General features: G+C 44.0%; 2 protein-coding genes across 2 annotated transcripts; both read right to left on the bottom strand.

Moving 5' to 3' along the window:
* Positions 1-7309: 7309 nt before the first annotated feature.
* On the bottom strand, positions 7310-17975 carry LOC111237530 (probable RNA-binding protein 46). Its single transcript, XM_022766657.1, is given in 10 exon segments — positions 7310-7420; positions 7422-7579; positions 10228-10330; positions 10905-11104; positions 13388-13832; positions 14992-15089; positions 16697-16826; positions 17121-17277; positions 17374-17554; positions 17819-17975. Coding segments are annotated over 10 exon segments (1740 nt in total).
* Positions 17976-19832: 1857 nt separating this feature from the next.
* LOC111237529 (lecithin retinol acyltransferase-like) lies at positions 19833-23394 on the bottom strand. Its single transcript, XM_022766656.1, has 5 exons — positions 23180-23394; positions 22987-23092; positions 22681-22755; positions 22454-22606; positions 19833-20059 (listed from the first exon to the last, which is right to left on the bottom strand). Exons 1-5 carry the CDS (start codon positions 23392-23394, stop codon positions 19904-19906), a joined length of 705 nt encoding a protein of 234 aa, XP_022622377.1. The 3' UTR covers positions 19833-19903.
* Between the last annotated feature and the right edge of the window lie 635 nt (positions 23395-24029).

A 24029-nucleotide genomic window follows, 5' to 3' on the forward strand; every position in this document is an offset into this window, starting at 1 on the left:
TCGGGAAAGCGTGGCTGGAGAGAGGGATATCTGGACTGCCTTGCTTGATCTGCTGCCACCGAGACCCGACCCCGGGTAACCTGAAGAAAATGTCTGGATGGATGGATGTATTATAATTAAGAGAGGATTAAGAAACTGGGTGTGCAGACATTTAAGAGATCAAACGATTTACACGATTAAAAAAAACAATACGGATAAATCAGTTATGAAAATGCAGCTGTGCAACATTTCCCCCTGAAATCTAGAACCCAGCAGAACCGAAAAACTGCAGCGAGGTGAGAACCAGACGTCCTGAAGTTCAGTCACAATCATTCTTCTCAGGACTTCGGCTGCAGCCAAGACAAAACAACTGAAACAATCTGATTTTTACCAGCCGCAGACACGCCTACAACACACACACACACACACACACACACACACACACACACACTCTGAAACACACACAGCTGCAACAACAGGGCTGATTACAACAAAGGTGCTGAGCTGAGAGTGCTGACAGGAGACGAGGAGAGCTGGTGAACAGGGATAATACGAGGGAGAGAGGAGGAGGAGAGAGGAGGAGAGGCTGGAGCTGTAACAGGCCAACGCAGGAAAGGAGGGATGAGGGAAGAGAGAGCGGAGACTTCAGGAGAGAACAAGGTGAAGCAGATCGCTGCAGGCGGCTGTAATCAGGGTCCGAGCAGATTGCGAGCATTTGGACGCCACATGCATGGGTTGTTAAACTGGCAGGTGGGACGAGACCACCGGGGGAGATGAACCTTTGTATCCCAGAGAAGGTGACTCACTCCGCTGGGCAGACGTGGTTTCACACGCCTCCTCTTTTCTTCAGGCACAGACGTCACATGTTCATAACTGGGGTTCTTTTCTGTCTGTTGAAACTTGAAATGCTTCTGACATTGTCAAATAGTTTGATAAAGTCTGATCAAACATAGGAAGTGTCCCCGAATTTCATACGAATCCATGCAGCTGATCACGAATTCTAAACTTTTCCCATTGGTGGCGCCCCCCAAAGCCCGGAGCCTCCGATCACTAGTGTTTGTGACTTAAAGACTGAGGTTTAATTACTGAGGCTCTGTCGTCTGAATGAGGCCGACGTCTGCTGTGACGCCTGAAGCCACACGACCGGATGCTGTTGCTCACGGCAACACAGGTGTGACATTCAGGTGTCACTTTCCCTTTGGAGAGACTGAATGAGTGAGAAGCTCCTGGTTCTGCAGAGACTTGTATCAGACACAGGAAGACACACACACACACACACACACACACACACACACACACACACCAGAGCCACTTATAGAGTCATTATAAACACTCACACACACACATATATCTCTTCTCACCATCACACATTCAATTACTTATATTCTATCTCTCTAAACACACACACTCACACACTCACACACACACACACACACACACACACACACACACACACACCAGGAAAAAGCACTTTGTCATTGAAGCAGCAGCTCCGGATGTAATCTCATGAAGGATGTAAGAGCTTTAACTGACCTGCCACTTTCTCTCCCACACACACACACACACACACACACACACACACACACACACACACACACACACACGGATCAGACCAGCCGGTTTTGATTCCCACTGATCTCCTCTCTGGTGTTCCTGGGAGCGTCGTCAGAAATGACTGTTGCCATGACAGCATGTGACCAGCGGGGGGCAGCATCATGACGTAAGGTCAGCTGTAGTTTTGGATCACCACCACGACGTCGCTGCTACAGTTTTCTTTGCTCTGATCTCCATATTAACCGTCTTGTAAAACTCCTCAAGCGTCGGCGCGCTGTTCCCACCCAGGAGTGACTCTAAGCTGCCCCCTAGTGGAGCTACACGCAAGCAGACGTGTCACGGCAGGTGTGGCTTCCTGTGTGGGCTGAGTATAATATCTGTGACCACAATTTGTATCTTGTGTTGGCGTCGCTCACGAGGTAAACGGTAGAAATACGTCGTTTACGTTGACGCATTTAATCGTCCACGGCACCAAATCATCCAAACGTCATCAGAGAAAAGCCGAAACGTAATCCTGAGGTCCCCGAACTGGTCTCGCTCGTCACTGGAGAACTGAACGGCTCGTACCAACGGCCCCACAGCGCACACCGCCAGACCCTGGATCTAAACCCTTAGTCCACGGGGAAACTCAAATATTCAATCTTGACTTTTCACAAACAACACGGCGGCTGTAAATCCATCAACAGTGGTGAAGTTTTATTCCCAAACACTGAATGTTTCCCTCGGTCCAGAACACACAGTCGCTCCCTGACATTTCATCACTTAGTGTTTCTACAGAAACGTAACTCCTGAGATGACATCACTTCAACAATAACACTTTGCTCTTTTAATCACAAGGCTGAGTTCTCATTGGATAATCAAACTCTTCATTCTGTCTTTATTTAAAGTGGATGGGACATATTTTAACTAAATAAATAAGGTCATATTCATTAACACTGAGTTATTTTCTTCTTTCCTGATTTTTGGTTTTGATTAGGTTTTGTTATCTGGATCGTTAAATAAATAGGTGTTAATTTGTGTTATTATTATTTATTATCACTTTTAATCACTAAACAGATTCCAATTTAAAAAAAACAGGAGGAAATAAAATCACATTGCCATGTGGTTTGGATTGTTAATTCACTGAATAAAAAGACGACAGGGAAAAATATTATGACCTGAATCTAAAATGTTTGAATTCTGTCACTTTTAAAGTCAAACAAGAAGAAAAAAAAATCTATTTTTCCAGCCTGAGAATAAAATGTCTGAACAAAACTTCAGAAACTTTGACTTTAAACCAGCAGAGTGAAAGACAAACTGGATTAAAGGATCGTAAAACATCCACAAAGTGAGCTAAAACTCTACAAACACTTTTACTACATGAATATATAAAACATATGAAGTGGTTCAAGGCTACAAAAAGCCTGAATCATCAACAGCAACAAGGAGAGTCGTCAGCTGCTCCGTCCGAACAAATCAATGAACATCAACAAAACATGAACATGAAGAAAATGATTTGCCTTTAAACTCGTCCTGCTGCTTCTCGTTTGATCTTAAATCGGAGTTTCTGACTCGCTTTCAGAGTCGCAGTGAAGAGGAACATGAAAACTAATTTAACTCATTAATAATAACTAACAGCTAATTCAACCTCGATTTAACTCGTCTCTTTGTGCTTTGAATGAATTGAACTGAATTAACTGTCGTTTAAAGAACTATGTACACGACCACACTGACTCCACTCGGCTTCCAGTTTCTCATCCTCTGATAAAGAAATAAACTCCCCTCCCCATCTCATCCTCCTCTCCGGCTCCCACTGATCAAACACCTCAAAAATGACTTTAAATACTCACATTTCTTTTTGTGATCTAACGACATTCTCTGGAAATTTCATTTTTTTGAATAAAGGTTTAAATGCTGTTGACATTTTGTCATTATTTTTGTTGAAACTTGACTAAAACAATCGACTATCAGAATATTTGCTGATTATTTTCCTGTCGATCAACTGATCAATTAATCGTTTCAGGTCTGATTTGCTTCTGTGACGAGAAGTTTATTCAGGAAGCAGCAGCTCAGCCACAAACAAAGTGAATTTAAATTACTGCCTCAGCTCTAAATTACAGCTCTTTAATTTATCAGGATGTAAAATAAAACCTTGTCTCTGACATTTTAACCTCTTCCTTCCTCCTTTACAACAGAGAAACACCAGTATGAGAGACTGACTGAAAAGTCTTAAAAGCTTTAAAACGTAAACGCACGAAGAGGAGACCAAGCGATTTTAGGAAACATGGAGAAACACAGATTATGGTGTTTTCACTCCTTTTCACTCTTTGTCAATGTGACTTAAATGAGACTAAATCACCGAGACGAAGGCGTCCGGAGGAAAAACATCTTAAATCTGCCCTCAAAGGTTGTTTTTAATCTTCATCCTCATGTTTTTCTTCCTCCTTCAAAATGGCCGAGTCTTAAAAACCTACAGAAACACGGCTGTGAAGTGAAGTGGCTCAGGCAAATTAGGAAACATGGAAAAAGCGACTCCATGACCAGCGGCTGTAAACATGTCAGCTCGGAGACGAGCTGCTGTTCCTCTGAGGAACGTGTTGGGGAAACGATGGGCCGGACACTTGACATTTGGCTTTAAGGTGTTTCATCCTCTCTCACATAACTCAGGCTAACACTAACATGAGAGGGAGTCGACAAACTTCCCTTGGCCCAAGAAGAAGAAAGAGAAGCCCTCTTTGTAGCTCTCTACAGTGATGAGTGGTGTAGTGAGAGGATGACAGGAAATGGAAATCGGACTCTAGTGTAGTGGAAGAGGCTGTTTTTCATTCTAACGCAGCTCTGTACACGCAGCCTGACGTGGTTTTAACTTCACGGTTTACCCAAAAAATGACGACGTTGACTTGTTCGTAAAACTTGTGCTACTCTCCCAGAGGAGCTGGATTATTGTGGAGGAGAAGATCATCTGTTCATTTTAAGCCTGAAACATTCATTTTGTTTTTCTGTGAATATACATTTATAAAGAAATCATCAGATCTTTCACCTGACGACTTAAATTGATCAGATTTTATCACTCGTGAGACAAAACAACAACCAATCTTCTTATTTGAAGGTAAATGTTCGTGTGAAGCTCTGATACGATATCTGTGTCCCTGCTGTGGCATTATGGGAACTGTAAGGGGAAGTTTGGCCGTAAGAAAACGACACCACAGAGGAGGAGAGAGGAGAGAGGAAAGAGGGAGGCTGACATTTAACAGAGGTTGATAGAAGACGGTTTATCTGCTGGATTTGTGCGTTTTTGTGAAATCTAAACAGTGTCGTTCATTGTTGAGTTTATCAGAGGTGACTGAGAAAAGAAGCCGAGCAGCTCGTCAGAAACTAAATATTATCCTCCCCTCCCTCCCTCCCTCCCTCTCTAAACGAGATAAAGACGCAAAATAGAGGGAGATGAAACAAACAGATGGGAGACGTGAACACTTCTCTGCTCGTCCGTCTGTGCTGAACATCTGAAGTCAGCCAGAGGCGGCATGTTACAAAAACACTGCGCTGGGAAATATTTGGTAGTGTAGTCATAATAAAGACAGTCCTGCCTTTCCTCCTGGCTCTCCTCTGCCTCCTCCTCCTCCTCCTCCTCCTCCTCCTCTGCTGTGACCTGTCGTCTCGCCGCTGCCTCCTGCAACAACAGGTCACATCTTTACATCACTGGTCCCAGGGTTCTCTGCATTTAAAGCAGATGCTGTTGGTTGTAAGTGAAACGGCAGCAACAAGCACCGTGTGAACTGCAGCTGTAGCGACAGGTTTGTGTTAAACAGCGTCTGCTGCCCAGTGATCACCTGTAACCAGCTGCAGCCTCCTGCCAATCATCTCAACTGCACAGGTTTCTACCTCTGATTCCATCCAGTAGCTAAACTGTGGCTTTACAAACACTCTCACGGCTCAGGTTGTTAGAGCCAAATATTAAACATATGCAGCTCAAACCTCTTCAGAGATTATCATCAAAAATAACAAACACACATTTATGACATTTTACAATCACTTCTGAATCCATCAGTATTTCTCAGTGTTAGATTTCCTGTTTAAAGCAGTGGCTGCTGTAACTCAGACAGCTCGTGGTTACGGCACAGGGCGAACACACACACAGCGCTCCACAGGTGGACAGATGTTTCTGTGGAAGTTTTTCAGTTTCAAACTACAGATTTTTGAGGCTCCATCAGCTGCTGGACGTCGTGGCACCTCCTTCTCTTCCTCTCGCCGTGAGCAGAGCAGCTGAACGCCAACGAAGCGAGATTCCGTCAGGAGTCCTGACGTGGGTCTGGTGCTTCGCCGTATCTTTGACCTTTGTGCCGTGCAGTTGCTCATGTTCTGCTTCATGAGTGGCACAGAGACTACAGCCTCATCAAAGCCTCCAGGATCAAAGGAAATGAAGCCGACACCAGCTGCTGCAGCGTCATGTTACTGTGAATATGAACCAACTCTGTGTCTGTTTTTATTCACAGCAACAGTCGCTGTCGACCTGAGGAACGAATCTAAGGGTTAAATCTTCTTCACATGGTGTTTCACATGCTTTAACCGTCCTGTTATTTAGTTCATGTGAACACAGGGGAGTCAGAGCTGACGCTGAGCCGATCATCCTGACCATAGAAAACAAAGCAGAGGAGATGGTTTGTGATATGAGTTTCCTGTTTGCTGTTGATTTGTCGGTGCTGCTTCAACTTTTTTCGACTCTCTGGCAGAAAAACTCCCACTGCGGGAAACGAATGAATCCCTGTTCTTCGATGCTTCTCCACCAGCAGCCAACAAACAGATCAATGAACGTCTCGGAGCAACAACAGCTTCTAACGTTTGTTCCACTTTGATACATGTTGTATTCGAACCGTTTCCTCTCCCGCAGGCCGGGCTGTGTGTCCGCCTGATGAGATCAGAGCAGGTGGACGGCGGCAGCAGCCTGTGGTGAGTGGCGGGTGGCGTTTGACGGATCAGAGGCAGCTGGTGGTCGTAGAGGGGGAGTAACGCCACACTGCTGCCTCGTTAACATACAGCCCATCGCCGCTGCCCGGCTGCCGACGCAGCGGTAACCCTTCGCTGTCTGAAAGCACCTTCAGGACGGTTTCTGTGGTTGCCATGGTGAAACAGGAAACTGCAACAGCGAGGTGAAACTAGAATTACCTCCTCATGGTTTTCTGCCTCCGCCACTCAGAGTAGTTTATATAAAATATGAACCATTTGTGTGAAATTTTGTCACAATTGCTGCATGAAATTGTTTTGTAAAGTCACACTGACCTTAATGTTTGAACTTTGACCCCCAAAATCTAATCACTTTGTCCTTGAGTCCTAGTGAATATTTCTGCCAAATTTGAAGAAGTTTCATCAAGATTTTACTGAGATATCGTGTCCGAGAGAATGAGACAGACGAACTGACGACTGAAGACTCTGTCAACATTCGTACAGTCTCTCTCCTCGTGTTCACTCGACTTCACTGCTCAAACAGAATCAGAGCAGCTGCTGAACACAGCGGAGCGTTCAGCAGCTAGAGAGCCAGAGATTTCCCCCAGGAGCTGGAGGAGACCAAACACAGAGCTAAAAGAGCGGGAACACTGGGCGTAGATTCATCAGGTGACACAAACCAGACTCACCACGAATCCTCATGTTGCTCTGTAACTGCTGCACGAGGAAATAAGCAGCTACTTTACATTAACTCCTGATGTAATCAGCTCAGTGTGGTCTAGAATATAAAACAATATTAATATAATAATAGAGGTGGGATCATTACACTTCAGCGTCAGATCACTGTGTCTCACCGTCAGTAGAAAGGCGCCTGGGAGCTGAAGTAGAGCCTCTGCGTTTGGGAGGCGGGGGGGGTGAGCGTGGAGAGAGAGGAGAGGGGAGAGAGGGGAGAGAGGGGAGTGAGGGGGAAGGGGGAGGGAGGGGGCGGGGGGAGGAGGAGGGAGGCAGGAGGGGAAGGCCCTGCCGCCGCAGGTCAGAAGCCCGGGGCTGGTGGCGGAGGGGATGGCGAGCGGCGGAGAGGCGCTGCTGGGAGAATCACCGGACGCTCCGCTCAGGAAGGACGAGTCTGCAGGAGAGGAAACAGAGGGGGGGGGGGTGAGACAGGGATGCTGTGACACCAGTGATGTGATCTGCTGAGGGTATATTTAATAAATCATAGATGTTCACCTTCACCCAGCACGGCTGCACATGAACCAAAACCATCACATTAGTCAGATCATCCGTCTTTACAGTGTCTTTTACTATCAAAATGTTTCAATTTCAGCACAAAATAACACAAAAAATTTTCCAAATGTGCCGTTTTTAAAAGAAAGTTGTTGCTAGTTTAGTCGTTTTGGGCCAAATTCAAAGAAAAAAAGAAGAAGAAGCACCTGAGATCCTGGCAGATAAAAGACAGAAGGGAAAAGAAAGACAGGAGCTGTGGCTGAAGATGGAGGCAGTTTTTATCTCGATCAGGAGCTGATAATCAGTTCCCTCTGGAGCTGATGAAAAATAGATGCAGCGTAAGAGCCTGATTAAAAGCGTCCACCACAGGGCGGACTTCCAGCAGCACAGCCACTCCCCCGTCATTCCTCCCTGCGCTTTCAGAATAACATCCCGCGTCCAAAAAAACATTTTTAATTGCGTGCGGGTCGGCTGGTGGTCGCCGCTTCGGAGCACAGGGACGCGAGAAAGCTGCAGCCGCACAGACGTGATTCCTGCGAGTCAATTAAGAAAAGCATTTTAACTGAGAATCCTGTTTCAGCCTCCTCCTGCTCTGAAGTGACCCACTTTCTCTCTGTGGTTTTTATTTCCTTTTCATACGGATGTGAAGACTCTGAGTCCCACTTCTGTCTGCGCCGATGGTGAATTCATGCTGCACTTAAGCTCCGGCCCCCAGAGACGCAGCCAAGCTCAACTCCTGTAGTATTTCAAAAGGATGATGTTCAGGAGGGAAAGCTGAGGGACTCAACAGCTGTGTGTTACAAAGAAAGGCATGATGGGGGATTGTGTCCGTCTCAAACAGGAACTTCCAGCTCACAGCGAAAACATGTCGGCACATAAAAGTGGATCAACGATCAGCAGGTTTCCAGGGTGTTGAGATTGATGGACAGCTCTTCATGGGGTGGATCCACTGAGCGACAAGGAGCATGATGGGATTGAGAAAAACGATGCGTCCACAGTGTAAAATGCAAACTACAATAACAAAGCAGCAAATCTCTTCTTCTTCTGTCCTGTTCCCCTGCAGAGTCTCAGCTGACAACTGAACAAATAAATACCTGTTCGATCGCAGCTCATAAAACCTCAGCTGACATTTCACCTGCGTGGCCACCTGAGGGCGGAGGTACAGGTTGACGTAGCCTCCGTGACATCACCCACAGGTTTCTGAAGAGCAGATTAGAAGCAGAGTGAGCTGCTCCACCATCGCCATCTTGGCACTACCAGATAATCCAAGAATGGGCGAAGAAGGGCCGGTTTTTACTCCACCTTCCTGTTCTTTCGGAACGAACAAACCACTTCTTCTTCTTTTCTTTTCTAGCGCTCAGTGTGGACGTCTCATCGTCTCATGGTGCAGACTGAAGAAGACTTGTACTCGCAGCATTAGCACAAACATTTTCTTCCTTAACTCCATTAAACCACGTATTTACTTCTGCAGTGAATGAGTTTGTGATGCAGATGTTTAAATGCAGGTGACTGGAGTCCTGATGTCTGTTTGGAGACAGCAGGCCGTTGCTCTGCAGGTGACCTTTGTTTTCAAATATCTCTGTTCGACAGGAACTCCTCGAAGGCTCTGAGAGACGCTGGCTGCAGGCGGCGATGTGATTGGCTCAGAGGGAGATCCAGATGGCACCGGTTCAGATTCTGACAGCTGCTACAACACAGTTCAGACAACATGCAACACAAACTGGCTGCCACACCGCTCCCTCTGTGAGAATCCAGTTTTCCTTCAGCAGTCAGGTGACTGTGTGGCCCCTGCAGGGTCCTGGACTTCCTGTCAGTTAAATGAGTCCACAAACTAAAGGACTCAGATAAAAGAATAAACTTAGTTTATTCCTATCATTATATCATTTTACTTTTGTGCTGTTTAATTTCCTTTATCTGCATCATGTAAATGAGAAAGAAGAAGAAACAATTATGTGAATGTGAATAAATTATGATGTTAGATTGAGAACGGGTTCAGGTCGCTGAGTCAAATGAAAACAATTAGAGTGTTTTATCTAATCTCTTCCTACAGTATCTACAGTCAGTGGCTTCACATCATTAACTCCACATAAAAACCTGCCATTAAAACTGAGCAGAAGGTCTGGTTTATTATCACACTGCACCAACGACAGTCGACTCTTTCAACGTCTCTGCAGCAGAGTGAACGATATAAACTGCAGCACAGGCCACAGTTTAAACAGTCCCTCTCTCAGAGAGTGAGACGTCTCCTGAACGTCTCTGGGTTTCCATGCCAACGTCCAGCCGGCAAACATGATCACCTTCATGTGCTGTGTCTTTAAAAGGTAAAGTGAAGTGAGGTGAAATGAAGGAAAGTGAAGTGAAAGAAAGTGAAGTTAAGTGAAAAGAAGTGAAGTAAAATGAAGTGATGAGAAGAGAGTTAAAGTGAACTGAAGCAAACTGAAGTTAAGTTAAATAAAATGAAGTGTGTGTGTGTGTGTGTGTGTGTGTGTGTGTGTGTGTGTGTGTGTGTGTGTGTGTGTGTGTGTGTGTGTGTGTGGTGCGAACTAGTACCTAGGTTCCACAGGGTGGTCTGTGCAGCCAGCTCTTTGGCATCATCCAGCAGCACACACAGCTTGTCTGGGATGTAGGTGCTTCGTGTGGATGAGATCACAACCTGCACACACACACACACACACACACACACACACACACACACACACACACACACACACACACACACACACACAAAATATATACAAATAAACAATTATGCTCTTATTTACTCCACGTCTTCTGTTACTATTCTGTGATTTATTTTTAATGGCTGCTGCAAGTGAAGTAAAGCGAAGTGAAGTGAAGTAACGTGACATGAAGAGAAGTAAAAAGGAAGTAAAATTAAGTGAAAAAGTGAAGGCAAGTGAAGTGAGGTGAAGTAAAGTGAAGTGACGTAAGATGAACTTAAGTGTGATGAACTGAGGTGAAGTGACTTGAAGTGAAAGAAGTTGGCGTGAGGAGCACAACAATAAGTGATGTCATGTTCAGTAACGTGAAATTGCTGAGGTGAAGCTGAAATAAAGTAAGTTGAGGTGAGGTGAGATGAAGTAAACTGAAGTGATTAATCATCTAAATGTTAAAATAAAACTCACATTAATCTCCATCTCATCCTTCTGCCTGTGTAAGTGTCTTTGCAGTGTGTATAAAAACACTAGTGTAAATGTGTAATTGTGTATTAGGAGTTGTGTACAGACCTTGTACAGGAGCAGCAGTTTTCCGTCCTGCCCAGGTGTGGAGTACAGGTGGTACTCGGGCTGGGACCAGTAGTTTTTGCGGCAGTAGAAGTCGAGCAGGCTGACGGCGGAGCCGATCTGACTCTGCTTCAGCGACAGCATGCTGGTGGGGGACAGGGGAGTGCCGGGAAACAGGGGGAACACATACCTGTCCAGGTCGTCTGGTGACACAGAGACAAACACAGGATTAGCATTAGCGCTCATTACTACAGTGTGACGATGTTGAACTGAACTGGAGTCTAATAACCCAAACTTTTTACTGTACCACAGTTCATTAAAAACTGTTATTAACGTCTGATATCTGATGTTAACGAGCTCTTCAGCAGAACTATCACCAGTTATCTGCTCAGTCAGAAAACACGACTCAGCTCCTCTTTATCTGTCTTTATGTCTCCATTACTCCTTAAACCTCGCTCTGAGTTCATCCAGAGGCTTTTTAACAGTGTCTTCAATTACATCACAGTTTAAGATCCACATCAGTGAAAAAGATTTTGTTTCATAAAAATCCACAGTAATAACCAGTGATCCTGGTTGTAATGACTATGTATGAATAAAGACTTGTCAGGAACGCACGAGCTGCCCGTCACGACTGTGCCACCGTCCTTCAGGCGACATCAAGTCTCGTCACATTAGCTGGGAGTAAACAAAACACTTGAGCTATTGTAATCACCATGATGAATGAAGGAAATTAAGCTGAGGAGTGGATTCATTAGCAGATCCGTCTGTCGACACATCAAAAACATAACCATGATTTCATTTTTCAAAACATTTCTGTCCATCAGTCTGGACTCAATTATCAATAATGACAGAGTGAAGACTTTTGTAAAAACGAGAGATTTCAGTTTGTGTGTGTTTAAATCTCTCCCTGCTTTAAAGCTTCACCCGTCTGTCCAGCTCTCTCCACCTCTCAATCCCTCTCTTATCTCCTCTATGTTTCTTACTCCATAAGTAAATCTTTAATTCCTTTTCCCTGGAGTCTCTCTCCCCCTTATCTCTCATCTCTCCCTCCCTGATTCTCTCTCTTTCTTGTAGTGGTACATGGGAGTGTAGTGGAGTCTCTTTCCTCTCATAAATATTTTACAGTCCATTTGTGGGAGAGTTAACTGTAAAACTTTTCTCATTTTCAGAAATGACTGCGGGCGTCAGGAAGCTGGAGTTTTGCTTTATCACCAGATTAATATCGCGGCTCTATCAATATTACCAGTGAGACCTGATGAATGCGGTTTGAAATTTATAAGACAAAACCTGCTCAAAGTTGCAGGATAAAAAGTGAAAAAAATCACCATGTTAAATGAAACATTAGGCTTTTAGAAGCTTTGCTCTCATGATGTGGACTTCATCAGAAAGCTTGAGGAGGTCCAGGAGATGTCACTGTGTCCAGGCTGTGATGAGTCTTCACTCTTCTCTGTTCACTTCACTTAAAAACACCGATTTGAAAAAAGAAAAACTTGACTGGAGACAAAATGTCTCGAGTTGAAGAGAAAACAGAATCATACTAAGTGTCACCTGGGATATTTGTCATAATATCATTACATGTCATTACATCCATACACCTACTAACTGTTTCTAGTGTGTTTCAGTAACCAAATAGCTTTACTTTAAAGATATCAATAAAACTCCTGCCGGCCGTTTGATGATGAAACAGACAGAAGTGGAAAACTGTGGAAATGTGGAGTAATGAGGAGCAGAGCTTCAGGCTGCTCAGCTGTGTCTACAAAGGAAGATGAAGATGATCGCTGATCATTAATATTCTCATAGAGGAAGAAAAGTATCTGGGCGTCGCTGGCACATGTGCCACAGCTGGGCAGCTGTTTCCTGCAGTGTGAGACTGAGGTAACAGGTCTCATGTTTATTCAGTAACATTACAGGTTATTTACTGTTGAAGGCTTCAGGCTGCCTGAGGAAGAAAAACACGTCAGACTTTGTTTTAACTGTGAGATACTGCGCCACATGTTCAGCCTGATCTGATGTTTGTTCTGGACGTTGTGTAGTTTTGTTTGCTGTGTTTTTTCGCTGAACAGTGACAGATGCATTTCAAATTAAATGATCAACCTGCTGTTGATTTAATCTGTTTAAATTCCTAATTCACTTGGTGTGTGACGTCAGTGGTTAAAAAACTGTTTAATTATGGAAAAAGACTCAAAGGTAGAAAATTTAATTTAAGTTTGGCCCAAAAAGACATATGTACAATTATGATATAAATAATTATATAATATAACCATTAAAATATAAAGCACTCAGCTCAGTATTGGTGTTTTTCATGTCGCAGGTCATTTTCAATTAATTACAGTAGGTTTTCTTATGTATGTGATTCGTTTACAGTTTTATGCTTATAGGTTATTTCCTGTACGTATTGATTCTAAAGATATTTTTTTAAGTTTTATGTAAAACAACAGTTTAGAGGATTATCAGAACAGTGGATTAATGTAATGTCTCCTCCTCACCTCCACCTGCTCCTGGGTAGAAGGGGCTCCCCAGGCGTGGCGGCAGGGACACGGGTCTCAGTGGAGAGCATCCGTCCTCCCCTCCTCCCATCATCCCTCCATCGTTCCTGTGCAGAAGATACGTCCCATTCCCTCCTCCTCCATCTCCTCCTCCTCCTCCTCCTCCTGCTGCGTTGTTCCCCAGGTACGCCCGGCCGTTGTACCTCCTCCCGGCTACACTCACGTCTTTGATGCCCGCCGGTTTGGCCAACGTCACCTCCACGGTGGCTCCGTCGATCTGGGCCCCGTTCATCAGACTCAGCGCGGTGACGGCGTCCTCGCGGCAGCGGTAGTGGATGAAGGCGTAGTCGGTGAGCTTCTTGACGCGCTCCACCGAGCCGGGTTTGAAGCGGGAGAACTCCTGACGCAGAGTGTCTTCACTGGTGCTCAGCATCAGGTTACGCACCTGCAGCAGAGGACACACAGACACACAGACATTTATCTGTGTTAACCAGATGCACAACGCAGAACATCTGTGTTATTAACACAACACATCTGAACATGAAGTTTACCAACATCTGTCTGTGATGTCTTCATCTGATTTGAATGATTTCCTCTGACTGTCTTTGACTTTAATTTAACCAGGATCTTCTCTGAGATCAGATTCTCATTCTGGTGCAGAGCCAACGTTCATGAAGGAAGGAGGGAGGACCAAGACAAAGTTCCTCTACAGTCAGACTGAACGGGCCTTTTAATGAACTCAACATTTAACAAAAACACTAAAATAACAGCTGCTATATTAAGTCTCTGATGTCCTCTGAGAATCACTGGAATTTCCTGACTCCTTCTTCTTCCTGTTCAGCACCTCTCACATCTCCCTGCTCGCTCCACACTGAGCCCACACTCCAGAGTTGGATGACCTGCTTCAGAGCATCTCCAAATCACAGGAAGTTGTGCTTTTTTCATCGCTGGCAGATTCACTGTGGATCAGTGCAGCAGTCCACACACACACACACACACACACACACACACACACACACACACACACACACACACACACACACACACACACACCACACCGGGCTTTTTTTTTTTCTTTTTTTTTTTTACCACTGGGCCTCCCGGGCTAAAAATACCCTCCTACACACAACTGAGAGGTGCTTTTAGGTTTGTATTTGTTGCCCTCAGATCACAGCTCAGTCTTTCAGAGTAAAAGCCTCCATGGTAATTGATCCCCTGGAGGGAGTGCAGCTCCTGCGAGTCTCCTCCCTGCTGCTCGGCTCCCGCTCACCTTTGATCTGAACAAGGCTGCAGAATATTTCAGAGGCCTCTTCCTAAAAGCGCTGACCTTTGGCTGCAGAGCGGCGCAGCAGGGAAGTGGAGGAGACGCAGAGGCAGAATTAAAGGCTTTACTAAGTTTTTACACCGGGCTGCAGTGGGATTTTGCAGGACATGAACTGCACAGCTTTAACACAGAGACACTGTCTCCTCCTCTGGCTCGTTTCACCTGAATCACCTCACAGTGTCTGTGACATGATGAGTTTCTTCACAGGTGATTATTTTGTGATAGAAAAAATCTACACACACACACACACACACACACACACACACACAGGTATACGTACATAAAGGACTCTGACGCGCTGCATGACCTCTTCATCCACGTCTTTCTCCGGCTCGGCCCAGTCCACCTGGATGGAGTGACCCCACAGCTGGAAGGTTCCTGTTAAACACAGGGTCACAGCGGGGTCAGAGCGGGGTCGCAGAGGGGTCACAGAGGGGTCACAGAGGGGTCACAGCGGGGTCACAGCGGGGTCACAGAGGGGTCACAGAGGGGTCACAGAGGGGTCACGACATCACCTACGTACTGGACTCTGGTTTCCAATAGTCTCATACAGACAATACAAATATGAAAACTGACACATGGTGACACAACTAGTCGTTGGCTTTGGAAACACCACACACTGTGTCTCTGTAGTGGTTCCAGTTATACACGATATAAGTTCAAGATATCTGAGCGTGGGACGGCAGCCAAACATCCGACGCACAGGGATGGATATCACTGAGACTGTAACGCTGCTACTGCTTTCAACGCTTCTCTTATTGGTACTTTCTGTTACTTTTATTAAGAACAGGACTAACACTGCTTTAGAGAAAAGATGCGTCTGCTCTGTCCAGGTTACTCTCTCTCTCTCTCTCTCTCTCTCTCACAACACATACCTGTTTATTTGAATATAAGGCGGGAAGTGGTCAATCGAGAGGCATTTTAAAGCAGGTGTGAACTGATGAACTGATCACTGTGATCGGGTCACTGAAGACACGTTAATGCAGGTCTGAACGGGCCCCGGGGGGCCCTCATGGGGCCCCTACAGGTGCTGGGCTACAGGAGAGTTCAGTGGCCCCTGCAGAGGAACTACATTCACTCTCTCACGGTACCGATTCCTGGAAAGGTTCGCGTGGCTGTGGATTGATCTCGGCAGGGAAGCGCTCGCTGCTCATGCTGAACAGCGTCCTGTGGGGAAACGCTGCTGTTTACAGATACAATAACCAGATGCAGAGAAAAAAGTGCTTGTGGCTAATCCAGTGGAATTAAACATTATAAATCAATGCGCTACATTACAGTGATGCAGAGGTTCAATACTGCCTCACAGCAGTCCTGCTCATTGATTTACAGCAGTGCACACAGCGGACAGAGTGCAGAGGTGTTCGGGTTGAACCTCTGCTGGTTTATCAATCACTATTGTGTCACTGTATCACCCGTCCATACCGAGTGAATCTGAAGTCACACGGTTAAACTCCCCTGCAGACGCTGCTGCAGCTGCTGCGGTGTTTTGTGTTCTACCTCCCTCTGCTGGACAAAGACAGGAGCAGAGTGTGTGTGTGTGTGTGCGTGTGTGCGTGTACAGAGGAGGTGTAGACGAAGAGGAAAGAAGACATGAAATAAAAACTAGAGGACTGTATCCCTCCTCCACTCAGACTAGTTTCATATAAAATTTGAACCATTTGTGTGAAATTTTGTCATAATTGAGTGAAGTCTTGAGTTATGGCTGAAAGTGTTTTGTGAGGTCACCCTGACCTTAACCTTTGACCTTCGACCACCGAAATCTAATCAATTCATCCTTCAGTCCGAGTGAATGTTTCAGCCAAATTTGAAGAAGTTCCGTGAAGATGTTGCTGAGATATCGTGTCCACGAGAATCAGACAGACGTATAACTTAAAAACCATGTTAAAAACAAAAAATTTTAATTTAAAAAAATATTTGAAAAAATATAAAAGATATAAAATAAAGAGTGAGTGTGACAGAGCGTGAACAGGAACAGGAGCAGTTACCTGGTATGAGCTTCCTCCGGGCCATGGCTGCTGCTTTGTGGGATTCATACTCCACAAAGGCAAAACCTCGGTTCCTGCTCTTATCTGTGGAGCTGGGATACACAATCACATCCACCACCCCGTCTGTCACCTGACACACACACACACACACACACACACACACACACACACACACACACACACACACACAGATATGACGAGGACCAGTAATTAGAGGGAAGCATATAGAAGACGTGTGTGGAGACAGACAGCTGCTGAGTCGTCCTTTGAGGATAGAGAATGTTTTTCATATGTTAAATTACTGTCATTACTGTGAAGTCACAAACATCATGTTGTTGTTGTTAATGAGGAGAAAAATACTATGTTTGTGTTTTCTAAGGGTGGGGTGTATGTGTGTGTTGTTGTGGGGGGGGGGCGGTAATACCTTCTTCATCTCCTCCATGATCTCGTCCTTCCTCTTTTCTTTGGGGATGGAGCCGACGAAGAGGCGGCAGTTGTCCAGACTCACACAGACTCCGATGAACTTCCCCGGCCGGATCTCGTAGTTGTCCAGCATCTGGATGGCTCTCTGAGCGGCTTCTCTGGACCACAACCAATAACCACCAATACTTCATCAATCATAATCAAGCCTGTATAACCGATCATCAGTGATATGTCGGACAGAACGAAGCCGCTACCTGTTGGTGTACATGACGAAGGCGTAGCCGCGGTTCTCTCCGCTGAACTCCATCATCAGCCTGAACTCGTAGATCCTGCCCGCCCTCTCAAACAGAGGCACCAGCTTGTCTTCGTACATGTCTCTGGGAATCTTCCCCACAAACACCTCGCAGCCCCGCGGGGGGGGCGGCCCCTCCCAACCTGGAGCGCGCACACACACACACACCTTTTATGGATCCATCTTTAACAGGGATTCACAAAGACATTTCAGTGTCTGATGAAATGAGTCCTAGTGAACAGGGTCAAGATGAATTCATGTTGTCTGACCATTAGTCTGTGTGTGAAACTGTCCCAGTCCAGCCTGGGTTTTCACAAGTTTGACTACATGAGAGGAAACGTACTAATCAATATCTGGGACATTCTCACTCTTTTTTTTTCATTGTTCATGGCCTCACACACACACACCTGGCGGGGGTCCGCCGTACTTCCTCTGCCCGTTCTCCTGCACCATGTTGTAGCCCGTCTTCTCCATCAGAGCCAGCAGAGCCATCTCCTTAGCACAGGACGCCTTGAACTCGTCCTCGCCCATCAGCGGACTGACTTTACCGGAGTCTCCCTCCATGTCTCCGTCTGACTCTCTGTCACCACCTATCCAGGAAACATTACAGTCAACCGTCTGTCCGCACATTCATATGGTGATATAATGGTCAACGCTACAGGGGGATGATGGTTGGACCACCAACAGCTACAAATGACTGACTTGTGAATTTAAACACGAAACAATCAGCCTTCAAGTGTAGGGAAATATAAATTAATCAGTTAAAACAAACTCTGCATATTAAACACAAATTACCAATAACAAGAAAACTGTGACATGTGAGTTGTTTCTTGCCTGAGTTGCTACTTCTTGTGATTAACGTGCAAATGAATGGATAAATTAATTAAAAATCAATTAATTAAGTCATTCCCTGTTTTCAGCATCTCAAACGTGAGTCTGCATTACTTACTGTGTCTCCCATAAATATACTTTAATTTATATTGACTATCTGGTCAGACAAAATTGGCAAATCAATATTTTATTACTTGATACTTACTTACTTGATACTTGATAAGTACTGGATATTACAGCTACACAACAGCAACGTGTCAAGATTAAACTGCATTTCTAAAAACATCCAACACTTTTATCATATTTGAGCTTCAGTTTAAACAAAGACTACAGGCACACCATGAATTCTGCATAATATGCAAAATACTATTATTATTGCAGGGAAATCTGCTTTAATCCAACATATTATGTTTTACCTTTACTAGCTACATGTCAGGAACATTTTCACTACATAATCCGATCTGAAATTGTTAGTTAACTCAATAGTCGATTTTTAATTATGTGATTTTGGCTAATGCTAATTATCAAAACACTCATGCTAATGCCTGGTTCACTTAAACAAGGCTTTAGAGACTGACAGTGAAGTTTAACTACTGTTCGTTGTGTTGGTCAGCTAGCGTTCATTTATTTTCTGGACCACTTGGAACAATTTCAGTGACCGGAACAGCCCCCAGTCCCAACTTTGAGAACCAATTAGCAACAGTAGCAACACTAATGTTAGCTTTCTAACCGGTATGTCTAAGATATTAATATATCCAAGTGGTAAAAACGTCCAAAAAATAACACAACCAGCTAAAAGCTAGCTGCTGTTAACTTAGCTAATATTTATGCTAGCGGCTCTATAGCGAAATAACGGTAACATTAGCTTCCCCGCAAAACTTCTTCCTGCCGTTTATCAAGCCAACGGTTAACTTGTTCACTTAGCTAACTACGCCGAAACAACCTCTCACCGGTTCTGTCTCTCGCCATTTGTCCTCAGAGTAAAACGTTTTCTTCTTAACCGGAATAAAATCTCAAACAGCGACACTTCATAGAAAATGTTGTGCAGTTCAATTTAAGGTTCGTCGGGGGAAAAAAAATCCTCACCTGTCAACCTGTCAACAACCTGCCAACTTCTCGAGATTTTGATTGACGTGAAGCTGATCCCGTCCGAGCCAATCAGCACGGGCGTCTTGGACACAGTAGGCGGGACAACATGTTGTTACGTTCCTCTTGTAAAATAAAATAAAATAAAATAAAGTAAAGTAACACATCTAATCAAACTGAAATTTAATGAGTGAGAAAATAATAAGACTAATAAAATAAAATGAAAAAATTTAATAAAATAAAATAAAACAGAATGCAATGACAGTTAGGTTTATTAAGTTAAATTTATGATAAATCAAATAAAGTGAAATAAACTAAAATAAAGAATTAAATACAATATGATTAATAAATAAATAAAAATAATTAAATTTATATTGTTGTAATGAAAAAATCCGAGACTCAGAAAAATACAATCTTTATTAGACTCGGGTCATAAATGTACATTTTCAATGATTATTCTCATGTGTGATTTGCACAGTGTTAGACTGCAGACCTCCACGGACCGGAAACATCCTCAATGTTAACTGAGAGTTCATTCACTCTCTCAGTCTCTTTGACTCGGTCTCATGTGACCTTTACGACGCCATCCATATGAGGAAGGGCAGCAGAACGGCCAGCAGGGTGGCGCAGGTGCTCACAGCTCTCAGGTAGAGCAACAGACACGCCCCTAGCACCGCGGTCACCTTGGCAACTCGCCGGCTCAGCAACAGCTTCCTCACAGTCTTGCAGAACTGATGAAGAGGAGAAAAATAAAAACACATTTAACACCTGATAATCCATGTTCGTACTGTCAACGAGGGGAAATTCTTCCTCGAGAAGTAAACTGGAATAAAATATGGTGATAAATATTATGTTACTTATATAGTTCCATATTATAGTTCCACAATCATAAAAAGAAACAGACTTAAACTTACTCCAGATGCACCTTTAGATACTTTTACTATCTGTTTTTGCCTTTTGTTTCTTGTCTTTTGTTCTCTGGTATCATCGGTTTTGTTTTCTGTCTATCATGCCCATCTGTTTATCAATAAAAAATAAATCCATGATTTTCCTACATGTTTAACCCTGGAACAGAGTTTAAAGTCAGAACCATAACTAACCACTAGATGGAGTAGTTACATCATCTTATTATCACTGACATTTACACACAGTGATGAATGAGCTTCATTTCCTGCTTCAAATATGTTATAAATCAAAACTTAATATAGAGTCTATGGAGCATTTATTCATTAGCCTTCCACACTGAGGGTGTAAACATGTTATTCTACTGGGTGATAGACATTTACAGCAAAAAAGAAATTGTTAAAGGTCAGGGGTGATACAAGGTCACATGTTATTCCTCTTTTATCTAAACCGGTTTATATATATATATATATATATATATATATATATATATTTCTTTATTGTTATCATTACAAATCATTGTTTTTTTCTGATAACCCTCTGGCCCATCAAATTTCAGATATGATAACAAATACAAGTCAGAGCCAAAAGCCTTAAAAGAGCTATATGTACATTTTTGCTAGTGCTACATAGCTAGTGTTAGCATTAACAGCTGTTTACATGCTGAGGTTATAATGCGTCCTCTGAGCAGCTGCTCATTCAGGGCAGACTGGAGACTACAGTGACTTGGGCCAGGGCTAGCTGGTTAGCATGCTAACTTCAGTAGAAGAAAAAAAGTGATAGTAACAGAAGCAAAACAAGTGGGTTGCTTTCGACCTCTGGAGAGAGCTGTTGGTGAGTAAAGGAATGAAGTTTCTTCTAGACTGGTAAATAAACAGCTGCTAATGCTAATGTTAGCTATGTAGCAATAGCAAAACCTACAAATAGCTCCTTTAATAATTCGTAAAGAAACAGAGTAAAGTTGGAAAATATTCATATCAGAGAATCTGTAATGTTCAAAATAATCAATGAAAATTACTCAGTCTATTTATTATCAACATTTAAATTCCTTTTATATTTGTGGATCAGCTTATTGAACTTCCAGTATTTTTCTATTGTTCAGTGTGACGCTGCAGTTTCCTCAGGAAAAAGGCCAAATCTGTTTCCCAACTCACAGATTCATTCATTAGTGTGAGCTTAACTAATTAATAACTGAACTAGAATTTAGGTTTTTACACAAACTGAAGGTATTTGACTCTTTAAGCTGCCAAAAGCTGCTTTACTTGAAAAAAAATCAGCTTTGAAATTTCACCAAAACTTCCACTTGAGACGCCTCCGGTCTGCCCTGCTCTCTCTTCCCTCCATCTTTCTCTGTCCACTTCTCATTTCCTCTCCCTCCCTCTCCTACTTATTCTATCCATCAGTGTGAAACCCAGCCACTTGTTTGCTCCGTTATTTCACAATTACACTCTGTCACTCTTTTAATCACACGCTGCAAATCCCAGCTCCAATGAGACAACCATCTGCAGCTGAGAACAATAGCACAGAAACAATAGGAGCTTTTATTGACGGCCTGTTGCTGCAACAGGGAGGTTTAACCCAATTAAAGAGGCAGGCTGGTCTGATCTGTGATCGGCTTTAATAAACGCCTTGCAGCTAAATGTGTCTGACCTTTAGCTGTGAGCCGTTTATTAAATATGCAGCACAGTCCAGGCGAAGAGTTTAAATACAGTATTTTACACTGGTGGGAGCTCGCTGCTTTTCTAGGTTTGTTGCAGATTCTTTCTGAAAACTCAAGGCAGTTTCCACACACAAAACTTCTGGATATATTCCAGAGGTTTTCAGCCGAGGGAAAATGGACAGGTGCACACAGGAGGTTACTTCCTGCAGTTAAAAAAGCCTACTTTAAAACCCTGATTGTCGCTATTGGTGTCAAAAAATGCATCATAACTCAGTCAAATCTGAACACATAGACATGATACACATATTTTTAGATTTCATTGTGATTTATACTTTCCAATAATCTCAATCTCTCTGATGTTCATCATGACCAAATGTCCAGAAATCATAGAAAAAAACAAGCTACTTATGACCGCAGAACTTGCCTTAGAATCATCATGTTTTTAACCTTAGTATCACATAGTCTGGTGACAGCTGTCTGTACATCCAGTGGTATATAGTAAACAGGAAGTGCTAATAGCTAATTCTTCATACTCAATTTTTAGGTTTAACGTCTGCGTCACCTGGAACGTCTGGAAGCTCACGACGGTGCCGTAGCGACAGTACATGACGAAGTGTTCGCAGTTGTACCACAGCAGACTGTAGGACACGTCGCCCCGCAGCTTCTCCGCCCTGACGGCCACCTCCTCCCCCCGCAGCGCCGGGCGGCTGCACACCTGGACAGAGGTGGTAACAGATATGATTGTGGTTTTGAAGCAGCTGGACAGGGTTCTGGTTTGATGCGGGTCACCTTGTCCGTGGTGTTGATGAGTATCTCTGATCCGTAGGCGAAGTCCTCCACTGAGTCCACTCTCACGCTGCCACACTGAGGAAGAAACACATCTACACTTCGTATTATTCTGTGAAGAACTACAGACATTACCAACAGATACCTGTCCACCCCAGGTGAAGATAAGACTGTGAAACATCATTTCTTTGCATTATTTCTCCACTTTTTTCAGTTGCTTTTAACTGCCCTTGCTCAGCTGTCATGGAAACGTAGTGAAACATGACGTGACTCCCAGTCTGTGTACTGGGTTGAATGGTGCTTCAGTACCTTGGCCAGGACTCCCAGCAGGAGTCTGCTGTTGGTGACCATCTGCTTGATTCGACACTGGTTACTGGAGACGATGGGCATGATGTCTGGGATGAAATGAGCTACTCTGGAGAGAAGACAGGATAAAAATTAAATTAGCATCTTCGACCAATCAGATCGGAGCATCATGATGTCCACGGCCCGTCAGACTCACCTGCCCGCCCCCAGGTAAATCCCAAAGTGTGTGAACAGAGTCCTGGGCACTTCCAGCAGGTCCCCCCTCCTGAACATCAGGTCATACTTACTCTCCGTCCTCTCTCCTCTCCCTCCGTCTGCCTCCTCCTCTCTCTCCCTCTTCCTCCCCTTCTCTTTCGGGTCGTGACTCGGCGTGGAGATGAAGAGCAGAGCGAGCAGCTGCAGAGGAAACATGGTGCGAGGAGAAGGAGAGGGAAATGTGGTCGTCACCTCACAGGTGGTTTTATTCTCTGGGTGGGAGGGGCAGAGAGGGGATTATGGGAAATGCCACCGAGGCTGGTCGAGGTCCAGCGCCGGGTGTTTCAGGTCCTGAGAGGAAAGCAACATTACAAAAACAACTCTGATAAAAAAAAAATACATATTCAGTCAACAATTGAAAGAATCTGTTAAAATAGGACTTCAGGGCAGTAAAGTGAGTAGAAATGCAGAAATAAAAGCAGAAACAACAGAGGACAGATGCTGAAGTCTCTGACTGCCTCTTCTTCTTCTGCTATTCAGAATCGAGCTGAGTCACAGAAACCTCAGATCAACAGGGAGCTGATTGAGCGTCAGGATTATTATTATTAAGCAACGTCAGTCAGGCTCTTTGCAGCCTGTGCACAGCTGATAATTATTAATGTACACTCAGTTAACAGTTTATTAGGAACATCTAGCTAAAACTGATGTAGTCTAATACAACAGTCCTTCATGAAGATTATACTGTTTATACAGAGGTCTTTCTGTTATTTAGCTTATCTTTGTTGACATAAATGGGTTGGACAAAATAATATAAACTTATACACTTATATAATTGCTTGTAATACCAAGCA

This window comes from Seriola dumerili, unplaced genomic scaffold (assembly GCF_002260705.1).
Source record: "Seriola dumerili isolate Sdu_G_001 unplaced genomic scaffold, Sdu_1.0 BDQW01000917.1, whole genome shotgun sequence".
NCBI classification, from domain to species: Eukaryota; Metazoa; Chordata; class Actinopteri; order Carangiformes; family Carangidae; genus Seriola; species Seriola dumerili.